The sequence below is a fragment of the Diaphorina citri genome, unplaced genomic scaffold (genome assembly GCF_000475195.1).
Source record: "Diaphorina citri unplaced genomic scaffold, Diaci psyllid genome assembly version 1.1 scaffold2470, whole genome shotgun sequence".
Taxonomy (NCBI): domain Eukaryota; kingdom Metazoa; phylum Arthropoda; class Insecta; order Hemiptera; family Psyllidae; genus Diaphorina; species Diaphorina citri.
In genome coordinates this window covers 1-12,448 of record NW_007379892.1, presented here as the reverse complement: position 1 = coordinate 12,448, position 12,448 = coordinate 1, and the positions used below count along the sequence as shown (strand labels likewise).

General features: G+C 26.7%; 4 protein-coding genes across 4 annotated transcripts; 1 reads left to right on the top strand and 3 right to left on the bottom strand.

The window, feature by feature from the left end:
• Positions 1-1,353: 1,353 nt before the first annotated feature.
• Positions 1,354-3,422, bottom strand: LOC113471461 (GTP-binding protein TypA/BipA-like). The gene has a single exon (XM_026830628.1). It carries the CDS (start codon positions 3,329-3,331, stop codon positions 1,490-1,492), a length of 1,842 nt encoding a protein of 613 aa, XP_026686429.1. The 5' UTR covers positions 3,332-3,422; the 3' UTR covers positions 1,354-1,489.
• Positions 3,423-5,138: 1,716 nt separating this feature from the next.
• Positions 5,139-7,003, top strand: LOC113471462 (GTP-binding protein TypA/BipA-like). The gene has a single exon (XM_026830629.1). The coding sequence runs from the start codon at positions 5,228-5,230 to the stop codon at positions 7,001-7,003; it is 1,776 nt and encodes a 591-aa protein (XP_026686430.1). The 5' UTR covers positions 5,139-5,227.
• LOC113471460 (GTP-binding protein TypA/BipA-like) lies at positions 6,944-9,032 on the bottom strand. Its single transcript, XM_026830627.1, has one exon. It carries the CDS (start codon positions 8,939-8,941, stop codon positions 7,100-7,102), a length of 1,842 nt encoding a protein of 613 aa, XP_026686428.1. The 5' UTR covers positions 8,942-9,032; the 3' UTR covers positions 6,944-7,099.
• Positions 9,033-9,204: 172 nt separating this feature from the next.
• LOC103518990 (translation initiation factor IF-2-like) lies at positions 9,205-12,442 on the bottom strand. The gene has a single exon (XM_008484069.3). The coding sequence runs from the start codon at positions 12,405-12,407 to the stop codon at positions 10,428-10,430; it is 1,980 nt and encodes a 659-aa protein (XP_008482291.2). The 5' UTR covers positions 12,408-12,442; the 3' UTR covers positions 9,205-10,427.
• Between the last annotated feature and the right edge of the window lie 6 nt (positions 12,443-12,448).

The window sequence follows — 12,448 nt, the reverse complement described above, 5'->3', positions numbered from 1 at the left end:
AGACAGTTTCTTTAAAATCTAAGATGAAGAGGTTTTTTTTCATGGAATAATGGTATAACTTATTCGTTTCATCCTTTTAATAATTATAGTTTTAGTGGTTATTATACCATAACTAGAAGTTATAGTTAGGTTTGCTTTTATTATAAAAGTTTGTATTGCAACGCATTAATTATAATTAAATAAATATAAAAAGCCGTTAATAGTGTGTAGAACGCGTAATTGTTCCGATATTAGTATAAAAAAAACAATTTTATTCGATTAAAATTTAAAAAAATAATTAAGAATAATTCGAAAATATATTCAGTTTATAAAATATTAAAATTTTTTTACAATAAATTATAAAAAGCGTTAAATCGTATCTTTGTAAGGTACTTTAAAGTTACGACATTTAGTCATATCAAATAAATCAATCTACTTAGAATATTATTTATTTGTAAGTGTACACAAAACATGTTACATGTTTACTATAATTGTACGAGTTAAATATGATTTAGTTACGTCAAAAATAACGACACCTTAACCCGCCTAGGAAATGAGCCATATGCTTAACGTACGCCATAGTGCGTTCAATGTATATCTGTTATCTTTTTGGTGTTTTTAGCTTCCTTGTGGCATTATTCATACTCACACATCCCCACTCAAGCCTACACCTCTCGACATATTTTTTATTGTAGCTGCTTACCAACTCGCTCTCACTTGTTTACCTATATTTTGGTAAAAGAGTTTACTTTGACTTCTAGGTTAGTCAAAATAGTCACTTAACCCGGTCTCAGAAAATGCCCCATATGCTTAAGCAGCCATAGTGCGTTCGATGATTAAGCCCCCTCGTTTTTAATAAAAAATACCGAGGGTATATGAAATCTCGTTACGCGCTTCAGACCAATACTTTAAAATTATCTCTCTCCTCTCATAAATCTCGTATCCCTTTTCATATAACCCGTGTTATAACCAATCGATATATTTAGTCTCTAAATCCTACCCTACTAATCATGATTTGGATTGAATAGGGTCTAAATTACGTATGGAGGTGTCCTTAGGTTAAATACCCCTTTACTATTTTCGCATATCTTTTATTTAAATGTTCAGATATACAAAATATTTACATATGATTTGGTGATTATACATATCTAGCGCATTATTATAATATTGATATATATTAATAAAAATTAAATAAAATTATTTTAATTAAAAAGTATTTATTAAAAATAATTGGATTTTTGAATTAAGTTATAAAAAAACGGTTTTAAGATAGAAGAAGACAGATTATTTTTGAATCTTACAATAAGATAAAATAAAAAAACTATATATAACTAATTTACAGTACTGAATAATTTTAATATATAAATATATGAACGGAGATGTGGCCGAGTGGCTAAAGGCACTTCCCTGCTAAGGAAGCATACGAGTTTTATTGTATCGTGGGTTCGAATCCCACCATCTCCAATAAAATTTATAAAATTTTTTAATTTTAAATATTTCAAATAATTGATTAAGTAAATTTATGTAATTTTTTCTTTCTTTCATTTTCTTTTAAAAAACGTTTTCTTAAACGAATATTTTTTGGAGTTATTTCCACAAGTTCATCATCATTGATAAATTCAATTGCATATTCTAGTGTTATCTTAATAGGCGATATAAGCTGTATAGCTTCATCACTTCCGGAAGAACGAATATTTGTAAGTTGCTTTTCTTTGATTGGATTTACAAGTAAATCATTATCTCTAGAATGAATACCAATAATCATTCCTTCATATACTAAATCGTTATGATTAATAAATAAACGACCACGGTCTTGTAATTTCCATAAAGAATATGCAACTGCTTTACCAGAATATTGAGAAATTAATACACCATTTCTGCGTTTTCCTAAATCATATTTTGATTTATTGTAAAACGGCGCGTATTCCTCAAATACATGACTTATTAACCCAGTTCCTCGTGTTAATGTTATAAATTCATTTTGAAAGCCAATTAATCCTCTAGATGGAATACGATATTCTAAACGCACTCTTTCTTTTTCATTAATTTCTATATTTTTTAAATCTCCACCACGGTAATTAAGTTTTTGCATAATAATACCTTGATTAATTTCCTCAATATCTACAAAAAGATTTTCGTATGGTTCATACAGTTCACCATTTAATGTTTTAAAAATTACACGCGGGCGAGATACTGATAACTCATAACCTTCACGACGCATATTTTCTATTAAAATAGTTAGGTGTAATTCTCCTCTTCCGGATACCTCGTAAATTGAATCATCATGTTTATTTTGAGTTACACGAAGTCCTATATTATTCTTAATTTCGTGATCAAGACGATTTTTAATTTGACGTGTTGTAATAAATTTTCCCTCACGCCCAGCTAAAGGAGAGTTATTAACCATAAAATTTATCGTTAAAGTAGGTTCATCTATATTTAACATTGGTAAACCATTTGGTTTACTTGGGTCACAAATAGTGGAACCAATACAAATTTCTTCAATTCCAGTAATTAAAACAATATCTCCAGATAATGCTTCGTTTACTAATACACGATCTAAACCTTTAAAAACTCGAATTTGATTGATTTTAGCTTTATTGGGTTTGTCATCTGGTCCATTCATAATCACTACATCTTGTAGAGATTTAATACGCCCACTTAAAATTCTTCCAATACCTATTTTTCCTAAATACGAAGAATATTCTAATGATATTATTTGTAATTGTAGTGGGTTATTAGAATTATCTTTGTGTACAGGAACATATTTTAATATAGCTTCAAATAATGGAATCATATTACCTTGACGAGCTTTTGAATTTTCATTTGCGTAACCATGTAATGCTGAAGTATAAATTACTGGAAAATCTAATTGTTCTTCTGTTGCGCACAGTTTATCAAATAAATCAAAAGTTGCATCAACTACCCATTCTGGTCGAGCATTAGATCTATCAATTTTATTAACTACAACAATTGGTTTAAAACCTAGTTTTAAAGCTTTACGTGTTACGAAGCGTGTTTGAGGCATAGGTCCTTCTACTGCATCAATAAGAAGTAAAACATTATCTACCATTGATAAAATACGCTCAACTTCTCCACCAAAATCAGCATGACCAGGAGTATCAATAATATTAATTCGAGTACCATTATACTCAATAGAACAATTTTTAGAAAAAATTGTAATACCCCGTTCTTTTTCGATTTCATTTGAATCCATTATACGCGCATTAATATTTTGATTTTTACGAAATGTTCCTGATTGACGCAATAAATGATCAATAAGAGTAGTTTTACCATGATCAACATGAGCAATAATTGCTATATTCCTGAAAGAACGTTTTGTTTTTAACATAAAATTTATAAAATTAATATCAATTTAATATACTAAAATTAGTTAATATTTTTATAAAATATAATTATTAAAATAATGAAATGAGACGAACTGGAGTTAATAAAAAAAAATTATTTATAAAACCAATCCCAAGAAATTGACAATTTTTTTTATTATAAACACGAACTTTATTATTTGAAATAAAACCTGATTTAATTAATATATAAATATTTTCATCAGATAAAAATAAATTTTGTCCATGTAAAAAACGTTTAGATAATAAATCTGATAAATAAATAATTCCAAATGATGATAATAAAATATCTATTGGAATTAATGATGAAATACGTTCATATTCTGAGTATTTAATAATTGTATCAATATTTAAACACTTATCTAATGTTAATTTATCAATTCCAATGCGACGTAAGTATTTTAAATGCGCGCCACATCCTAACATTTTTCCTATATCTTCACTAAGTACACGTATATATGTCCCTTTGCTACAATGTATACGTAAAGTTAAATATGGAATAGTGTAATCGATTATTGTAATTTTATATATCTTAATATATCTTAATTTTCTTTTTATGGTTATACCGGATCTAGCATATTTATATAAGGGTATTCCTTTATATTTTAATGCAGAATACATCGGCGGAATTTGAGAAATTTTTCCATGAAAATTTATTAAAATTTTTTCAATAATTTCTATTGAATTTGGAATATTTTTATTAAAATCAATGATTTTACCTTCAATATCCCCTGTTTCAGTAGTAATTCCTAAATGTATAATAGCTTCATAATATTTATCTGCCTCAGATAAATAATTAGAAAATTTTGTTGCCTCTCCAAAACATAAAGGCAATAAACCTGTTGCAAATGGATCTAATGTACCAGTATAACCAACTTTTTTAGCATTTAATAAATATTTGATTTTTTTTAATGCATTATTACTAGATAAACCATATGGTTTATCTAGTAATAATGCATTAAAAAAAATCAAATATTTATTAAATGCTAAAAAAGTTGGTTATACTGGTACATTAGATCCATTTGCAACAGGTTTATTGCCTTTATGTTTTGGAGAGGCAACAAAATTTTCTAATTATTTATCTGAGGCAGATAAATATTATGAAGCTATTATACATTTAGGAATTACTACTGAAACAGGGGATATTGAAGGTAAAATCATTGATTTTAATAAAAATATTCCAAATTCAATAGAAATTATTGAAAAAATTTTAATAAATTTTCATGGAAAAATTTCTCAAATTCCGCCGATGTATTCTGCATTAAAATATAAAGGAATACCCTTATATAAATATGCTAGATCCGGTATAACCATAAAAAGAAAATTAAGATATATTAAGATATATAAAATTACAATAATCGATTACACTATTCCATATTTAACTTTACGTATACATTGTAGCAAAGGGACATATATACGTGTACTTAGTGAAGATATAGGAAAAATGTTAGGATGTGGCGCGCATTTAAAATACTTACGTCGCATTGGAATTGATAAATTAACATTAGATAAGTGTTTAAATATTGATACAATTATTAAATACTCAGAATATGAACGTATTTCATCATTAATTCCAATAGATATTTTATTATCATCATTTGGAATTATTTATTTATCAGATTTATTATCTAAACGTTTTTTACATGGACAAAATTTATTTTTATCTGATGAAAATATTTATATATTAATTAAATCAGGTTTTATTTCAAATAATAAAGTTCGTGTTTATAATAAAAAAAATTGTCAATTTCTTGGGATTGGTTTTATAAATAATTTTTTTTTATTAACTCCAGTTCGTCTCATTTCATTATTTTAATAATTATATTTTATAAAAATATTAACTAATTTTAGTATATTAAATTGATATTAATTTTATAAATTTTATGTTAAAAACAAAACGTTCTTTCAGGAATATAGCAATTATTGCTCATGTTGATCATGGTAAAACTACTCTTATTGATCATTTATTGCGTCAATCAGGAACATTTCGTAAAAATCAAAATATTAATGCGCGTATAATGGATTCAAATGAAATCGAAAAAGAACGGGGTATTACAATTTTTTCTAAAAATTGTTCTATTGAGTATAATGGTACTCGAATTAATATTATTGATACTCCTGGTCATGCTGATTTTGGTGGAGAAGTTGAGCGTATTTTATCAATGGTAGATAATGTTTTACTTCTTATTGATGCAGTAGAAGGACCTATGCCTCAAACACGCTTCGTAACACGTAAAGCTTTAAAACTAGGTTTTAAACCAATTGTTGTAGTTAATAAAATTGATAGATCTAATGCTCGACCAGAATGGGTAGTTGATGCAACTTTTGATTTATTTGATAAACTGTGCGCAACAGAAGAACAATTAGATTTTCCAGTAATTTATACTTCAGCATTACATGGTTACGCAAATGAAAATTCAAAAGCTCGTCAAGGTAATATGATTCCATTATTTGAAGCTATATTAAAATATGTTCCTGTACACAAAGATAATTCTAATAACCCACTACAATTACAAATAATATCATTAGAATATTCTTCGTATTTAGGAAAAATAGGTATTGGAAGAATTTTAAGTGGGCGTATTAAATCTCTACAAGATGTAGTGATTATGAATGGACCAGATGACAAACCCAATAAAGCTAAAATCAATCAAATTCGAGTTTTTAAAGGTTTAGATCGTGTATTAGTAAACGAAGCATTATCTGGAGATATTGTTTTAATTACTGGAATTGAAGAAATTTGTATTGGTTCCACTATTTGTGACCCAAGTAAACCAAATGGTTTACCAATGTTAAATATAGATGAACCTACTTTAACGATAAATTTTATGGTTAATAACTCTCCTTTAGCTGGGCGTGAGGGAAAATTTATTACAACACGTCAAATTAAAAATCGTCTTGATCACGAAATTAAGAATAATATAGGACTTCGTGTAACTCAAAATAAACATGATGATTCAATTTACGAGGTATCCGGAAGAGGAGAATTACACCTAACTATTTTAATAGAAAATATGCGTCGTGAAGGTTATGAGTTATCAGTATCTCGCCCGCGTGTAATTTTTAAAACATTAAATGGTGAACTGTATGAACCATACGAAAATCTTTTTGTAGATATTGAGGAAATTAATCAAGGTATTATTATGCAAAAACTTAATTACCGTGGTGGAGATTTAAAAAATATAGAAATTAATGAAAAAGAAAGAGTGCGTTTAGAATATCGTATTCCATCTAGAGGATTAATTGGCTTTCAAAATGAATTTATAACATTAACACGAGGAACTGGGTTAATAAGTCATGTATTTGAGGAATACGCGCCGTTTTACAATAAATCAAAATATGATTTAGGAAAACGCAGAAATGGTGTATTAATTTCTCAATATTCTGGTAAAGCAGTTGCATATTCTTTATGGAAATTACAAGACCGTGGTCGTTTATTTATTAATCATAACGATTTAGTATATGAAGGAATGATTATTGGTATTCATTCTAGAGATAATGATTTACTTGTAAATCCAATCAAAGAAAAGCAACTTACAAATATTCGTTCTTCCGGAAGTGATGAAGCTATACAGCTTATTAATATTATAAAAATAATTTTAATATATAAATATATGAACGGAGATGTGGCCGAGTGGCTAAAGGCACTTCCCTGCTAAGGAAGCATACGAGTTTTATTGTATCGTGGGTTCGAATCCCACCATCTCCAATAAAATTTATAAAATTTTTTAATTTTAAATATTTCAAATAATTGATTAAGTAAATTTATGTAATTTTTTCTTTCTTTCATTTTCTTTTAAAAAACGTTTTCTTAAACGAATATTTTTTGGAGTTATTTCCACAAGTTCATCATCATTGATAAATTCAATTGCATATTCTAGTGTTATCTTAATAGGCGATATAAGCTGTATAGCTTCATCACTTCCGGAAGAACGAATATTTGTAAGTTGCTTTTCTTTGATTGGATTTACAAGTAAATCATTATCTCTAGAATGAATACCAATAATCATTCCTTCATATACTAAATCGTTATGATTAATAAATAAACGACCACGGTCTTGTAATTTCCATAAAGAATATGCAACTGCTTTACCAGAATATTGAGAAATTAATACACCATTTCTGCGTTTTCCTAAATCATATTTTGATTTATTGTAAAACGGCGCGTATTCCTCAAATACATGACTTATTAACCCAGTTCCTCGTGTTAATGTTATAAATTCATTTTGAAAGCCAATTAATCCTCTAGATGGAATACGATATTCTAAACGCACTCTTTCTTTTTCATTAATTTCTATATTTTTTAAATCTCCACCACGGTAATTAAGTTTTTGCATAATAATACCTTGATTAATTTCCTCAATATCTACAAAAAGATTTTCGTATGGTTCATACAGTTCACCATTTAATGTTTTAAAAATTACACGCGGGCGAGATACTGATAACTCATAACCTTCACGACGCATATTTTCTATTAAAATAGTTAGGTGTAATTCTCCTCTTCCGGATACCTCGTAAATTGAATCATCATGTTTATTTTGAGTTACACGAAGTCCTATATTATTCTTAATTTCGTGATCAAGACGATTTTTAATTTGACGTGTTGTAATAAATTTTCCCTCACGCCCAGCTAAAGGAGAGTTATTAACCATAAAATTTATCGTTAAAGTAGGTTCATCTATATTTAACATTGGTAAACCATTTGGTTTACTTGGGTCACAAATAGTGGAACCAATACAAATTTCTTCAATTCCAGTAATTAAAACAATATCTCCAGATAATGCTTCGTTTACTAATACACGATCTAAACCTTTAAAAACTCGAATTTGATTGATTTTAGCTTTATTGGGTTTGTCATCTGGTCCATTCATAATCACTACATCTTGTAGAGATTTAATACGCCCACTTAAAATTCTTCCAATACCTATTTTTCCTAAATACGAAGAATATTCTAATGATATTATTTGTAATTGTAGTGGGTTATTAGAATTATCTTTGTGTACAGGAACATATTTTAATATAGCTTCAAATAATGGAATCATATTACCTTGACGAGCTTTTGAATTTTCATTTGCGTAACCATGTAATGCTGAAGTATAAATTACTGGAAAATCTAATTGTTCTTCTGTTGCGCACAGTTTATCAAATAAATCAAAAGTTGCATCAACTACCCATTCTGGTCGAGCATTAGATCTATCAATTTTATTAACTACAACAATTGGTTTAAAACCTAGTTTTAAAGCTTTACGTGTTACGAAGCGTGTTTGAGGCATAGGTCCTTCTACTGCATCAATAAGAAGTAAAACATTATCTACCATTGATAAAATACGCTCAACTTCTCCACCAAAATCAGCATGACCAGGAGTATCAATAATATTAATTCGAGTACCATTATACTCAATAGAACAATTTTTAGAAAAAATTGTAATACCCCGTTCTTTTTCGATTTCATTTGAATCCATTATACGCGCATTAATATTTTGATTTTTACGAAATGTTCCTGATTGACGCAATAAATGATCAATAAGAGTAGTTTTACCATGATCAACATGAGCAATAATTGCTATATTCCTGAAAGAACGTTTTGTTTTTAACATAAAATTTATAAAATTAATATCAATTTAATATACTAAAATTAGTTAATATTTTTATAAAATATAATTATTAAAATAATGAAATGAGACGAACTGGAGTTAATAAAAAAAAATTATTTATAAAACCAATCCCAAGAAATTGACAATTTTTTTTATTATAAACACGAACTTTATTATTTGAAATAAAACCTGATTTAATTAATATATAAATATTTTCATCAGATAAAAATAAATTTTGTCCATGTAAAAAACGTTTAGATAATAAATCTGATAAATAAATAATTCCAAATGATGATAATAAAATATCTATTGGAATTAATGATGAAATACGTTCATATTCTGAGTATTTAATAATTGTATCAATATTTAAACACTTATCTAATGTTAATTTATCAATTCCAATGCGACGTAAGTATTTTAAATGCGCGCCACATCCTAACATTTTTCCTATATCTTCACTAAGTACACGTATATATGTCCCTTTGCTACAATGTATACGTAAAGTTAAATATGGAATAGTGTAATCGATTATTGTAATTTTATATATCTTAATATATCTTAATTTTCTTTTTATGGTTATACCGGATCTAGCATATTTATATAAGGGTATTCCTTTATATTTTAATGCAGAATACATCGGCGGAATTTGAGAAATTTTTCCATGAAAATTTATTAAAATTTTTTCAATAATTTCTATTGAATTTGGAATATTTTTATTAAAATCAATGATTTTACCTTCAATATCCCCTGTTTCAGTAGTAATTCCTAAATGTATAATAGCTTCATAATATTTATCTGCCTCAGATAAATAATTAGAAAATTTTGTTGCCTCTCCAAAACATAAAGGCAATAAACCTGTTGCAAATGGATCTAATGTACCAGTATAACCAACTTTTTTAGCATTTAATAAATATTTGATTTTTTTTAATGCATTATTACTAGATAAACCATATGGTTTATCTAGTAATAAAACACCATGAATAATATTTTTATTTTTTTTAATATGAAATTGCATACAATATTTAATCTATAATTTAATTAAAATAAAAATATTAAAATTAATTATTAGTATTTTTATTTAAAACCCCATCGATTAATTTAGATATCATCATAGCATTTTCTATAGAATTATCATAAAAAAAATTAAGAATAGGCAAGGTATGAATGTGTAATTTTTTAGAAAGCTTAAATCGAATATAATTTTTAGCTTTAGATAAATTATCTAAAATATTTTTAATAGAAATATCTTTATTAAAAGTTGTAAAAAAAATTTTAGCATAAGAATAATCTAAAGTTATTTTTACTTCTGTAATTGTAATAATATTTATTATTGGATTTTGAATATCAAATGCAATAATTTCTGAGATATCACGTTGAATTTGATTTTCTATTCGAGATAATCTTTCTAAAGTATTTTTTTTTTGATTCATTTTATTTATTTAAAATTTATTTTTTAATATTTATATTATTAATTAATTTATTTATTAATTTATATATTTTTTGTAATTGTATGAACTTCGAAAATTTCAAGACGATCTCCTATAACTATTTCATTATAGTTTTTTAATGAAATACCACATTCAAAACCAGCTTTTACTTCCTTAACGTTATCCTTGAAACGTTTTAATGAATCTAGTTCTCCCGTCCAAATTATATTTTTATTACGTAATATTCGAATTTTTGAATCACGACGTATAAGTCCTTCTAAAATATAACAACCAGCAATTTTACTAACTTTATTAACCAAAATAACTTGACGAATTTCAGCTAATCCTAATAAATTTTCTTTTTTTTCTAAAGGTATTAAATTCGTTATTTCTGATTTAATTTCTTTAATAATATTATAAATAATATTATGATAACGAATATTTATATTGTTAATTTGAGCTAATTTTCTAGTAGATGCATCAGCCCGCACATTGAATCCAATAATTATTGCTTTAGAAGCAATTGCTAAATTAATATCTGATTCATTAATATTTCCAACTGCATTATGTATTACTTGTATTTTAACTTTATCAGTTGATAAATTTTTTAAACTTTCTGTTAAAACTTCTCGTGATCCATAAACATCTGTTTTAATAATTATTAATAAATTTTTTACTTTTTCCTTATTAATATCATTAAACATATTTTCCGTTTTATGGAGTTTTTGTTTCGATAATTTAACATCACGAAATTTACCTTGACGAAACAAACCAATTTCACGAGCTTTTTTTTCATTTAATATAACAAATAATTCTTCTCCTGAAAAAGGTACTTTTGTTAATCCTTGAATTTCCACAGGAATTGATGGGCCAGCTTCAAGAATATTTTTACCATTTTCATTTAACATAGATCGTATTCGACCATAACTTGCGCCAGCAACGACTATATCACTACAACGTAGTGTACCAGATTGTATTAAAACAGTAGCCACAGGCCCTTTTCCTTTATCTAATCGAGATTCAATAATTACCCCTTTTGCTGGAGTTGTAACAGGAGCTTTTAATTCTAAAATTTCAGCTTGTAATGAAATATTTTCTAGCAATTTATTGATACCCACACCAGTTTTTGCGGAAATAGATATAAAAGGGGATGCGCCACCATATTCCTCTGGAATTACTTGTTCAGAAATTAAGTCTTGTTTTATACGATCTAAATTAATATCTAATTTATCAATTTTATTAATAGCTACTATTAATGGAACTCCACTAATTTTAGCATGTGCAATTGCCTCTCGTGTCTGAGGCATTACTCCATCATCTGCAGCAACTACTAAAACTACTATATCAGTAACTTTAGCTCCTCTAGCTCGCATTGCAGTAAATGCTTCATGCCCAGGAGTATCTAAAAAAGTAATTGATCCATGATTTGTTACAACATTATAAGCCCCAATATGCTGGGTGATTCCTCCCGCTTCACTAAATACTACATTAGTTTTTCGAATATAATCTAATAAAGAGGTTTTTCCATGATCAACGTGCCCCATAATAGTAACAATAGGTGCTCTAACTAATGATTCAGCTGTAATATTTTTATTATATTCATTTAACAGAAAAGATTCAGGATCATTTAATTTAGAAGCATGTGCAACATGCCCCATTTCTTCAACCAAAATCATTGCGGTTTCTTGGTCTAAAACTTGATTAATAGTAACCATTTGTCCTAATTTCATCAGGTTTTTAATTACCACTGATGATTTTACCGACATTTTATGCGCTAATTCTGAAACTATAATAGTTTCAGGAATATATATATTTTTAATTATAGAATCAGTTGGTATTTGAAAATTTGTTTTATAATTTTCATTATTTTTATAATTTTTTTGTATTATACGATTATTACCACGATTATTTCTACGTTTTTTATGAAAGTTATTATTCAATTTATGTGATTTTTTTTCTAATTTAGTTGTATTTTTATTGAATATATTTAATTTTTTTATATCTTTTTTTTTATTTGATGATTTATTGGATTTATTTAACATACTTTAAAAGTATATAGGATTTATATATAACATTTATTTAA